Source organism: Muscardinus avellanarius (genome assembly GCF_963383645.1).
Source record: "Muscardinus avellanarius genome assembly, chromosome: 5".
Classification (NCBI taxonomy): domain Eukaryota; kingdom Metazoa; phylum Chordata; class Mammalia; order Rodentia; family Gliridae; genus Muscardinus; species Muscardinus avellanarius.
This window is the reverse complement of record NC_137790.1, coordinates 75,577,362-75,590,770: the sequence shown is the minus strand read 5'-3', so window position 1 is coordinate 75,590,770 and position 13,409 is coordinate 75,577,362. Positions and strand designations below refer to the sequence as shown.

Sequence of the window (13,409 nt, the reverse complement as noted above, 5' to 3'; positions counted from 1 at the left end):
TGGTGCTTGGGAGGCGGAGACAGGAGAATCTTGCAGGTTCAAAGCCAGCCTTTCTGGCTTAAGAGACCCTCTTTCCAAATAAAAATATTTTTAAAAAATAGGTCTGGAAGTGTTGCCCAGAGGTAGAAGGGTTTCCAGGAACCCGAGTACCACCAAAAAAAAAAAAAAAAAGTGTGTTGCTTATAGATAGCATATAGTTGCTGTGGTTATTTTTATATATGCTTTGTCTTTTTTTTAATCTTCTCTGGCACTACTGTTGCTGGGGAGAAGATGGCTACTTCATAATTGCCAGAAGGATGTAGATATCTAGGTTTTCCACTTGGCCTTCTGTAACACTTGAGTGTGCAGTAAGGCCTATTTTTGTTGGGCAGGGACAGCAGTACTGGCTCCTAAGTAGGCCTCCGCTGGTACCTCCCTGGCTGGAAGGGATAGAAGCTTGTCATTACTGCTTCCCATATCTTGCCATTGACACTACAATGGCAGAGGATGTTACTGCTGGGTAGTGGTAAAAGTCCTGACCTTCTCTAGCAACACTCATCAAGAGGATGCCTCATTACTGCTGAGGAGAGGTGGAATCCCAGGCTCCCCAGAAGGTCTCCACATTAGCCTCATTACCAAATCTCCCCAGCTCCCTAATTGGTTTGCCCTGACACCAAGGGAGGGAGCTGAAACACCTTGTTAAAGTCTGACAAGGGTGGAAGATTAGGCTCCCACTCAGCCTTTGCAGGTCTGACTGGGAGTGAAGCCACAAGAGCTTCCTGGGGTATTTGATTGGAGTAGAACAGCTATTGTTTAAAAGTTTCTGTTTTGTTAAGCTGCCCCTTTCCTGATCTTTTGGCTAAAGAAAGCAGGCTTTTGTTGCAGCTTTTAGTGTGTGTGTGTGTGTGTGTGTGTGTGTGTGTCTTTGTCTGTCTCTGGTTTTGTCCTTACCCATGGTGTTTCTGGGTTGCCAACTTAGAGATGTTGGCTCCAATTCTGGGATACTTGGGAAAATAATAAAAACTCAAGGTACTCAATACTTTTTAAATTGTATAAATTGGCCAGGTGTCCTGTCACATGCCTTTAATCCCCATATTTGGGAGGCTGAAACAGGAGAATTCCATATTAGAGGACAGCCTTAGCAACAGAGTGACATTATAAGTGACTAGCAAGACCCTGTTCCCAAACAAAAAATAAAAAGGGAAGCCAGGCGTGGTCACACACACTTGTAATCTCATCATTCGGGAGGCTGAGACTGGAGGATCGGGGTTCGTGGATAGCCTCAGCTGCTTAGTGAGGCCCTCTGCAACTCAGTGAGACCCTGTTTCAAAATAAAGACCCGTGCTTGGGAGGCAGATCATAGAAGGATCGCTCCAGTTTCGAAGCCAGCCGTGCTGGCTTAAGAGACCCTGTTTCCAAATAAAAATATATATTTAAAAAAAAAAATAGGTCTGGGAGTGTAGCCTGGTGGTAGAAGGAACCCCAATACCACCCAATAAATAAAATAAAATAAAGACTAAAAAATAGGACCGGGGCCTGCCGTAGTGGTGCATGCTTGTAATCCCTGCGCTTGGGAGGCAGAGACCAGGAGGATTGCACAGGTTCGAAGCCAGCCTCGCTGGCTTAAGAGACCTTGTTTCCAAATTTAAAAAATATAAAAATAGGCCTGGGAGTGTAGCCTGGTAGTAGAAGGGTTCTACTCCCAGTACCACAAAAAAAAAGGGGGGGGACTGGAAATATTAGCTCAGAGGTAGAATGCTCCTGGGTTCCAGCCCTAGTCCTGCAAATAAGTAAATAAATAAATAATATAATAAAAAGGGCTAGGAGTATAGCTCAATGGTAGAATGTCTCTGGGTTCGATCCCTGATATTACAATATAGAAATTATTTGTTTATTTGTTGCTTCGATTAAAATTAAAAACAATTTTAAAAAGATAAAGTAATTTAATAATAAAATTACTTTGAAAATGAAATGCACCTTCAAGGTTAAAATGATCCCCCCCCCCGCCCCCTCCCCTTACTGGGAGATTGAACTCAGGGACATTTTATCTCAGATACATACCCAGACCTATTTTTTTTTTCTTTATTTTGAAACAAGTTCTCAATAAGTTGCAGAGGGCCTCACTAAGTAGCTGAAGCTGGCCATGAACCTGTCTCAGATTCCCAAGTACTGGGATTACAAGTGTGTGCCACCATACTGGCTCTAAAATGAAATTATTTTTATTGCATTTTATCTCTCCAAAATTTTAATAGGAATGGCATAGTGATTGAAAACAAAAGGGGAAAACCTAAGTCTAGAGTGCTTTAATAATGTGACAAATTTAAAGAGAAAGTTTCAGAAGTGTAACAATTGTCATCAAAATGTCTTCATTGAAAGGCAGCTTTTTTTCTTTCTGCTTGATATTCTTTAGCCTATGAGAAGCACCATGAACAGTATAATTGTGGTTTATTAGTTATTGGTTGATATTTTAAATTGTTACTTTTATGGAATACTTTAAGGGCTTGACCTTAGAATTTGTTTTTTAGCATATATCATATCGAATGTATTTTTAGTAGTTTACGCTTACTATTTCTTTTTGTGTTAAAGGGGATCATTTCTGTAATATCCTTTTAAATTTTATATTGTGCATTGTTAAAAAACCTCTCAGTAGATTATTTGTTATAATCTCTGTCCTTTTCTACATTCATAGCAGTAACTGCTCTCATGGAAAGTGATGGTACTGTGTGTGTGTGTGTGTTGTATAATTGGCTTTATTTGGTAAGGATGATGTCATTGTGTGGGATGGCCTGAAGGAGTTATTAGAAGAACATAGACTTTTGAGTGCTAGCCTTTCTTAGTAAATACCATACTGTTGAAAACATTAATTTGTGTTTGGACTGGAATGAACCTAGGTTTTCCTAGCTTAGTTACTGAGATTTAACATTTTTCTTTCTGGCAAGGAGAAATGGGATTAGAAAGGAAAGGATTTAAATAAGTCTCTGTTATGCAATTTTAAGACTAATTTTTGAGATTTGAAATTCAAAAATGCTTTGAATTTTTGTTGCTACGATTTGTGTATTATTTAGTTTATTGATGAAACATAAGAGATGGATTTTAGAAAAGCCTATAAATTTTAGTCAGGTGTAGTAGTGCACACCTGTACCCCAGTACTTGGGGACTGAGACAAGTGGATTGTAGGTTCAAGGTCAGCCTCAGCAAGTAGTGAGACTCCAATCCAATCAACCCAGTGAGACCCTGTTTCAAAATAAAAATTTTAAAAAATAGGGCTGGGAGGTAGAATGCCCTTGGATTCAATCCCCAATACCACACACATACAAAAAAAAAAAAAAGTTTTTTTTTTCTTCTTCAGTTAAACCCAAGGACCCTTTACTACTGAACTATATCCCTTAGTCCTTTTTATTTTTATTTTGAGAATGTATCTCACTAAGTTGTTTGAGGGTGGGCTCGATCCTGGGATTGTCCTACCTCAGCCTTCTGAGTAGCTGAGATTTATTTGTTCATTTTTTATATTGAAGACCTACTATGAATTCTGTGCCAACTGTACAGTATACTTAGCTGAACAAAATCATAGTCTTTACCCTCATAATGTCCAAACTCACTAAACATTTGCCTTGTGATGGGATAACTAAATAATAATAATGCATATTTCAAAATAACTAGGAAAGGCTGGGTGTGGTAGATGCATGCTTGTAATCCCAGTACTTGGGAGGCTAAGACCAAGGATCACAGGTTTGAAGCCAGCCTCAGCATCTTAGTGCGCTCTCAGCAACTTAGTGAGACCCTGTTTCCAAGTAAAATATAAAATAGGTCTGGAGGTGTAGCTTGGAGGTAGAAGGCCCCTGGGGGTTCCATGTCCAGTGGCAATAATAATAATAATAATAATAATAATAATACAGCAGCAGAATCAGGTAGGAGAGTAAATTTTAAATGCCTCACCATAGACAGTGTGCAGTGTCACATGCCTGTAGTCCTAGTTATTTAGAAGGTTGAGATGGGAGGATGGTATGTTTAAGGCCAGCCTGGCCAACTTAGTGAGACACCTTGTCCCAGAAAAGCCTAGAGATGTAGCTTAGTGGTAGAACATGCTTGGGGTATGTGTGTGTGTGTGTGTGTGTGTGTGTGTGTGTGTGTGTGTGTGTGAAGTGATACATATGTCAATTCATTTGATTTAATCATTCTACATTGTGTGGGGACATAGATATACATACATATATAATATATGCACACATACATATAATATATACATATATATATATATATATATATCCAATCACAATATCTCCCTTAAGTGCATACTTTTTTTTTTTTTTTTTTTTTTTTTTTGCTGTGCTAGGAATTGAACCCAGGGGGGCATTCTACCTTGGAACTACATCCCCAGACCTTTTTTTTTTTTTTTTTTTTTTTTTTTTTTTTTTTTTTTTTTTTAGTGGTACTGGGGTTTCTGGAAGCCCTTCTACCTCCGGGCTACACTCCCAGACCTATTTTATATTTTTGAAACAGGGTCTCTTACGCCAGCACAGCTGGCTTCGAACCTGCGCGATCCTCCTGTCTCGCCTCCCAAGTGCAGGGATTACAAGCATGCACCACCACGCCAGGCGTCGTGTGTGTGTGTGTGTGTGTGTGTGTGTGTGTGTGTGTGTGTGTGCATTGTAGTCATCCATCTTAATGAAGTACAAGATGGTAGAAGTATACAAGCACACATCACTCACTTAACCTTTCCCCATTTTCACCCTTTTCCCTCCCCCTCCCTCCCATGTTTGGCGTAGTGATTGATATGTTTGTGAATGTGCATCATGTACATTAGGGAATTTCCCTCTTCCTCCCATCCCCCTCAGGTCACCTTATTTGCTCATCTATGGTTTCTCCATTCCTCCTATGACCCTTTTTCTCCCTAGCTTCCACATATTAGGGAGAGTATCAGATTTTTACTTATTTATTTATTTATTTATTTATTTATTTATTTATTTTTGTGGTGCTGGAATTGAACCCAGAGGCATTCTACCTCCAAGCTATACCCCTAGCCTAAGTTTTAAATTCTTTATTTTGAAACAGGGCCTCGCCAAGTTGCTGAGGCTGCCCACGAACCCAGATCCTCCTGTTTCAACCTCCCAAGTACTGGGATTACAAGCATGCACCACCACACCCAGCTTCAACTTTTACTTTTTATAATTGACTAATCTCACTTAGCATAATGTTCTCCAGTTCCATCCATTTCCCTTCAAATGATGTAATTTTTTCCCAGCCCTATTTTTTTTTTTTTTTCTTAATTTGAAACAAGGTCTCTAATTTGCAGAGGGCCTCACTAAGTATCTGAGGCTGGCTGTAAACCTGTGATCCTCCTGTCTCAGCCTCCCAAGTACTGGGATTACAAGTGTACACCACCATGCCCAGCATAAATGCATTTAATTTGATAAAAAAAATAATGTTAATGATAAACTTTGAAGTGTGATCCTAGAGTGATCAATCTTATGCTCCTCTTCTTTTTTTTTTTTTTTTTTTTTTTGTGGTATTGGGGGTGGAACCCAGAGGCTTTCTACCTCCAGGATATATTCCCAGACCTATTTTATATTTTATTTGGAAACAAGGTCTCACTAAGTTGCTGAGAACCTCATTCAGTAGCTGAGGCCGGCTTCGAACCTGTGCGATCCTCCTGCCTCAGCCTCCCAAGTGCCGGGATTACAAGCGTGCGCCACCATGCCTGGCTGCTCCTCTTCCTTTTTACATTTATATATGTTATATTTGTGTGTGTGCATGTGTTTCTCTCTTTCTCTCACCATTTTTTTTGGGGGGGGGGTTGGGGATAGAACCCAGGGTCATTCAACCTCTGAGCTATACCCTCTTCCCTATTTTTTATTCTTTATTTTGAAACAGGGGTCTCACTAAGTTATGAAGGGCCTCACTAAGTAGCTGAAGCTGTCTGTGAAACATGATCCTCCAGTTTCAGCCTCCCAAATGCTGGGATTACAAGTGTACAAGCGTGAGCCACCATGCCTGGCTCTCTCTCTCTCTCACCCTTTTTAAAATTTCCCTTTTTAAACTTAAGTACCTTTGAAATGACTAACTTTGAGAACAAGATTTTGTAAATAAAGAATTTTGTAAGTAAAATTTTTTTATTGCAGAAGAAATGACAAACTTTTTTCATTAAACTATTTATTTTAGTTAATTGAAATGTCCATGATACTACCTGGTACTAAATTTTTTCTCAAATCAATAGTCCCAAAGGCTATATACCAAAGGTTAAAATCATTGGTTTATATTGATAGAGTTAGAAGAAGAGAATGGCTTTTGAAAAACAGATATGATGCATAGAAGTAACTTAAGAGCTTAATTGAAAAGTTGTTTAAGATCCAGTTAGTGGCTTTTTACAGGGCGTGGCAAATCTCAATTGAGCTTGCATTCTGGAAAACAACACAAGATTGATTACACTGACACAGAAAGGGAAACTTAAGAGGCCTGTATAACAATACTGGTATTATAATACCAGTATTATCAAGAATGACATACTCTAGTGACACAAAGATACAGTAACCTCTCTACTTACTTCATGCAAGGATAAAGAAGCTAATTTAAATATTTTAATGTAAATATTTAGATATACATATTTTTTGCCTTTTAAAAGTAGAGCATAGCCAAGCATGGTGATACACACCTATAACTCTAGTAATTGGGAGGCTGAGACAGGAGGATCACAGATCCAAAACCAGCTTCGGATAGTTTAGAGGCATATGTTTAAATAGCTTATTCAGTCAGTTAATAAATGTTTGGATACTTATATTGAGCCAGTCTCTATAGTAGGAACCCTGAAGAGTTTAAATAATTACAAAACTTACTTATTAATTTAACATTCCAATAAAATAAGTTTCATGGACTGAGTGTGTGTGGGGGTGTGTGTGGGTGTGACTGAGAATAGAACTCCGGGGCATTCTACTTCTGAGCTACATCCCACCCTATTATTTTTTTATTTTGAAAGAGGGTCTTGCTAAATTACCTCCCTCTGGCTTTACACCTCCAATTCTCCTGTCTCAGCTTTCCAAATACTGGAATTACAGGAGTGAGCCACCATGCCCAGCTTCCAAGAACTAAATTTAAACTTAATTTTTTTTCAGACTTGTCACGAAATCGCCTCTCAGAAATTCCTATAGAAGCATGTCACTTTGTTTCCCTTGAAAATCTCAACTTGTACCAAAATTGTATTCGGTATATTCCAGAGGCTATTCTAAACTTGCAAGCTCTAACATTCTTAAATATTAGGTAAGAATATTGTCTGTCCCCCTTTTTTTAAGTTTTGGTTTTATATGGTCTTTTTAATTTGTCATTTCTTTCTAATCAATTTTCTCATCTCTGACCATTAGCATGTTATTGATATTTACATCACAGCACCTTTTGTGCATGTCCCTAGGATACATTAGCACTATTTTCTATGTTGCTCTAGGTTCTCTTTTTATCTCTGGCTTTGCAATAATTAATAAACCCTACTAGCCATTAGCTTAATAAGCTTGCAGCAGTCTTGTATCACTGATTCTCCAATTACATTTTCAATGAGCTCTCGTTAGCATAGTAGATCTGAAATTACTTCAGTTGCTTCTTGTGACTATGTTTTTTTCAATATTAATATGAATCTATAAATGCATTTATACAACTCCATCCCCACTTTTTTTACATCTTAGGACTTTATTTGTTTTATTTTGCTATGAAAGTTAATAGAAGAAACTATAAATGTATAAAGTAAATTTATTAAAATGTTACATTTAAGCTATATAATTGCAGTTGATCTTTTTCTTCTGTTTTTCCAGGCTTTTAGTCAAATTCTTAATGCGTTTTACTTTTGTCATAAAATATACTCGGAAAATATTTTTATAGGTAATCGTTTTGTTGCAGAGTTTACATATTTTAGGTTTTTAACTTCAAGAGTAAAGGAAAAGATGATATGTTCACCTTATTTTTTCTTATATAAGTTTTATTTTAATAAAATAATGATGTTATTTTCATATAGCATAAATCCTTTACACGGGAGTTTTACTGTATACGAGCCCTGTAAGATACGTAGAGAAAACATTAAAATCCTTACTTTAAACATGCCGGGCGTGGTGGCGCACGCTTGTAATCCCAGCATTCGGGAGGCTGAGACCTGGAGGATCACGGTTCACGGACAGCCTCAGCTACTTAGTGACGCCCTCTGCAACTCAGTGAGACCCGGTTTCAAAATAAAGAATAAAAAATAGGACAGGGGGTGTAGCTCAGAGGTCAAATGCCCCTGGGTTCCATCCCCAGACCCACAAAAAAATAGAAATAAAAATAAATAAAATAAAATCCTTACTTTAAGGATGTGGACTCTGATAAGTTGCATTTGTAAGCTCAGAGCTGTGCCTAAAACCAGAAAGCTGACAACTGCTGAGATGAAGGCTAGAACTCAAATGTAATATCCTATTTATCCCTTGGGAGACTTATATTTAAATCTAGAATGAAAAAGATGGAAATTTTTTTGTCAATGGCAGGCGCTGACTCCTCTTTTTCTACTTGCCCATTTAGTCGGAACCAACTGTCAACATTGCCAGTACACTTGTGTAATTTACCATTGAAAGTTTTAATTGCTAGTAATAACAAATTGGTCTCACTTCCAGAAGAAATTGGACATCTTAGACATTTGACGGAACTTGTAAGTTAATATTTTATTTTTGATTGTCTAGTGTGTCTACGTAGTCATATTGTATTTATTTTTTTATATGGTAAAGATTTGTTACTAAGATGTGTTTGTGAGTTGTTTTCCAGTGATGACAAAGAAGCTTTATTGAATGATCAGTAATCAACTGTTTTACATAGAATTAAGAAAGAAGCCAGGCGTGGTGGCTCACGCTTGTAATTCCTGCGCTTGGGAGACTGAGACAGGAGGATCACAGAGGTTCGAAGCCAGCATCAGCTACTTAGTGAGGCTCTCAGTTACTTAGTGAGGTTCTCAGCAACTTAGTGAGACCCTGTTTCCAAATAAAAAAATATAAAATAGGTCTGGGAGTATTTGCCCAGAGGTAGAAAGCCTCTGGGTTCCAACCCAGTACCACCAAAAAAAGAAGAAGAAAGAACTGCCAGGCATGGTAACATATGCTTATAGTACTGAGACAGGAAGATCACAGGTTTGTGGCCACCTCAGCTACTTAGTGAGGTTCTCCTCAACTTAATGAGACTCTGTTTCAAAATAAAAAATAAAAAATAGGGCTGGAGGTGTATTTCAGAGGTAGAATGCCCCTGTGTTCAATCCCCACTACCAGAAAGAAAGAAAGCCTAAAGTGTAAGTCTAATAGGTCCACACAAAATGAGAAAATGTCATTAGAATTATGTCCTAACCAGTGTTGTGTAATTTCTATATTATTAAACTTTTGAGATATAAGTTAGTAATACATTTAAGTTTTTAAATTAAATTCTGTTAATACTACCAGTATTTTAATTTTCAGTTTTCAACCTGTGGGGGAATAGACACTATAAATGTTCAGCTTCTTTCTTTAGTTTTATTTTTTCCCTTACATACTATCTTTAGAATCTATCTCCATCTATAAAGTATACTTTATTGCCATGTATTTTCAAAAAATAATTAACTCAAACTTTACCTACCATTCCTTGAAAATTATAAGAAGCTGTCTTTCACTATGCATGGTGGCATATGCAAATCATCCCAGTACTTGGGAGGCTGAGACAGGAAGATTGTGGGTTTGAGGACAACCTCAGCTACTTAGTGAGGCCCTCCACAATTTAGTGAGACCCTGTTTCAAAATAAAGAATTAAAAAATAGGGCTGAGGATGTAGCTCAGAGGTAGAATGACCCTGGGTTCAATCCCCAGTACCAGGGTGGGGGAGAGAGGATGAAGCTGTCTCTTGTGTATTTATGTTCTGAGTCTAGGGATAAGATTTCTTGTTTAGTCATCACAGTATTTAAGCTGATTACTAAAGTGTGAGTGTGAGTGAGTGAGTGAGTGAGTGTGTGTGTGTGTGTGTGTGTGTGTGTGTGTGTGTGTGTTTTACTGGGGATTGAACCCAGGGGCATTCTACTTCTGAGCTACACTCCCAGACCTATTTTTAATTTTTTTTATTTTGAAACAGTCTCACTAAGTTGATGAGGGCCTTGCTAAATTGCTGAGGCTGTTCAAACCCGTGGCCCTTCTGTCTCAACCTCCCAAGTCCTGGGATTTAAGGCATGCACAACCATGCCTGGTTTAAAGTTATCTTTATTTTATAGCAATGAAACTAGCACTCAGGTTAAGTAATTTGCTCAAGGTTATAAAATAAAAATAGAAATTGAAACCAGCCCACATTAACATTAAAGCCCATTTTTCTTTTTCTGAAATGGTTAAATACAAGTGTGTTCATTGGGATTTAGGAGTATAGTTAAGTTTAACAAAGAGAATTATAAACAAAAAGTAATAACACATAATGTAAATCTAATTAGACAAACTAGATCACTTTTTAAAGTGGATTTTGAAAATAAGAGGTTACAGGTAAAATTTAACAGACATATTAAAGGTAGAGCCTAGATTTTATTTATTTATTTAATTTATTTTTGTGGTGCTAGGGATGGAACCCAGAGGCCTTCTACCTCTGAGCTGTACCCTTAACCCTATTTTATTCTTTTATTTTGAAACATTGTTTCACTAAGTTGCTGAGGGTGTCTGAGAACCTAAAATCCTGTCTTTGCTTTCCCAGTCCTGGGATTACAAATGTGTGCTACCATGCCCAGTTAAGCCTAGATTTTTATATTATTGTTTTAAAGCCAATTAGACCTAGGAATATAAGGCCTCAAATGTATGTGTGTCCGCTTTTTTTTTTTTTTTTGAGATTGGGTTAATAATATGAACTAGTTCTAAATTATACTCCATTTTCAGTTCTCTAATTATTTAAACTTTGTTTTTCCGCTTAGTCCTAAATAATCCAAAGACAGATATGTTTCAGAAGATGCTTTCTTTTAGTTTTCTAAAAGAAAGTTAACTGATACTCTCAGTCACACAAGGAGCTCTTGACAAAGTAGTAATCCTAAAGTCGTAATTCTTACCTGATAAATAAATATTGCCTCTTTCCTGTTTTCCCTTCATCTTTTTTTTTTTTTTTTTTTTTTTTGGTGGTACTGGGGCTGGAACCCAGAGGCTTTCTACCTCTGGACTATACTCCCAGCCCTATTTTATATTTTTTTGGAAACTGGGTCTCACTAAGTTGCTGAGATCCTCAGTAAGTAGCTGAGGCTGGCTTCGAACCTGCGCGATCCTCCTGTCTCAGCCTCCCAAGTGCCGGGAGTACAAGCGTGCGCCACCACGCCCGACTTTCCCTTCATCTTTAAGTGAAAGTAAACTGTTGTCTTTTATCATATATATTTCTGAGTGATATGCTATAAATTGCTATAGCCTTTTGGCTCAGACTGAATATTTTCCCCTTTATAAAACTTCTAGAACCCTTCTAGTACTTGAATGCCTTTAGCATTGAACTAAAACTCTAGTTTCTAGTTCTGTTTCAGTCAGTAATTAGTAGGAAAAGTGAAAATTGTATTGTTTTGTCTAAGAATATTTTGGGGAAATTAAAACAATGTCTGAAACTTAATGAAGTTTTTGGTAAGTAGTCTTTTTAAATATTATTTTGTGTAGGAAGAATTTCAGTATGTTTTGTTTTGTGGTACTGGAGATTGAACGCAGGGACATTCTACCACTGAACTACATACCCCAAGCCACCCCCCCCCTTTTTTTAAGCAGGTCTAAGGATGGAACCCAGGGGCATTAGACCTCTGAGCTACACCCCCTGCCCTATATTTTATTCTTTATTTTGAAACAGGGTCTCATTAAGGTGCAGCTGGCCTCACTAAGTAGCTGTGAACCATAATTTTCCAGTCTCAGCCTCCCAAATGCTAGGGTTACAAGCATGTGCCACCACACCTGGACTATTTTATTTTATTTTATTTTATTTTTGAAACAGTGTCTCTCAAGGTTGATGAGAGTCTCACTGCTTGCTGAGGCTGTCCTCAAACCTGTGATCCTCCTTTCCCAGCCTCCCAAGTACCATGATTACAAGTGTGCACCACCACGCCTGGCTAGAATTTCAAGTGTTAATGTGCTGCTTGGGGCTTTTATTAACCTAAGGGCTTCCTTCTGTTACACATGATTATGGTTTAACAAATTATTCTGGCTAGTCTCAGATTTATGGAACTTTGAATTTACTAATCTTGTAAGCTATAGACAGCTAGTTTCTTTTCAAAACCATTGGAATCAAGCTATTAACTATGATACTAGAAGGCCAACCTAACATACATGTTGGAATCACATTGGTCATATGCTAATAAAGCTCTTTTTTTTTCTATAGCCTTTCAGTTATGTGTATTTTATTATCTCTCCCTCTCATTCAATTTGATTAGATTTTTTTTTTGGGGGGGCGGGTCTGAGGATGGAACCCAGGGGCATTCAACCTCTGAGCTAAACCCCCCGCCCTATTTTTTATTCTTTGTTTTTAAACTGGGTCTCACTGAGTTGCAAAAGGCCTCACTAAGTAGCTGAGGCTGTCCACGAACTGTGATCCTCCGGTCTCAGCCTCCCAAATGCTGGGATTACAAGCGTGCACCACCACGCCCAGCTTGATTAGATAATTTTACTCATCTTCTGTGCAATTTTATTTTGTTTCTTCTGTGTGAGGGGTGGGGGTACTGGGGATTAAGCCCAGAGGCATTCTGTCTCTGAGCTGTGTCCCAACCCCCCCCCCTTTTTTTTTTTAATGTTTTCATGGCACTACCTCCGAGCTACACCTCTAGGCCTTTATTTATTTATTATTTTGAAACAGGGTCTTGCTAAATTACTGAGGGCCATGCTAAGTTGCTGAGGCCATTTTCAAACCTGTAATCCTCCAGTCTCAGCCTCCCAACTACTGGGATTACAGGTGTATGTCACCCCTCCTGGCTTTATTTTTATTTTGAGACATGATCTCACTAAGTTGCTTAATGTCTTGCTAACTTGCTGAGGCTGGTCTTGAACCTGTGATTCTCCTGTTTCAACTAGCATTACAGGTGTATGCCACCATGCCCAGCTTTATTAATTAATTAATTTATTTATTTATATTTTGGTACTGGGTATTGAACCAGGAGGCATTCTACTATAGAATGGGAGCTAAACCCGCAGCCCGATTTTATTTTTTATTTGGAAACAGAGTCTCACTAGGTTGCTACTTCGAACCAGTGATCCTCCTGTCTCAGCCTCTTATGTACTAGGATTACAAGCGTGTATCGCCATACCTGGCTTTTATCTTTTTAGTTATGAAGCAAGATATAAGTTGCTATGGGCCTCTCTAAGTTGCTGAGGCTGTCCTTAAAACTGCAATCTTTCTGTATCAGCCTCACAAGTATTGGGATTACAAACATGTGCCACAAGCCAGGCGTGGTGGCGCACGCTTGTAATCCCTGCGCTTGGGAGGCTGAG

The 13,409-nt window shown here is 38.2% G+C and overlaps 1 protein-coding gene across 3 annotated transcripts in view; it reads left to right on the top strand.

Moving 5' to 3' along the window:
- Positions 1-13,409, top strand: part of LRCH3 (leucine rich repeats and calponin homology domain containing 3) — a gene marked incomplete at both ends in the record, with an annotated part of 105,263 nt that overhangs the window by 18,580 nt on the left and 73,274 nt on the right. For all 3 annotated transcript variants that reach the window (XM_080695901.1, XM_080695902.1, XM_080695900.1), the window contains 2 exons: positions 7,086-7,230; positions 8,509-8,635. In XM_080695901.1, coding sequence (XP_080552027.1) covers positions 7,086-7,230; positions 8,509-8,635 — 272 coding nt within the window. The remainder of the gene's footprint in view (positions 1-7,085; positions 7,231-8,508; positions 8,636-13,409) is intronic.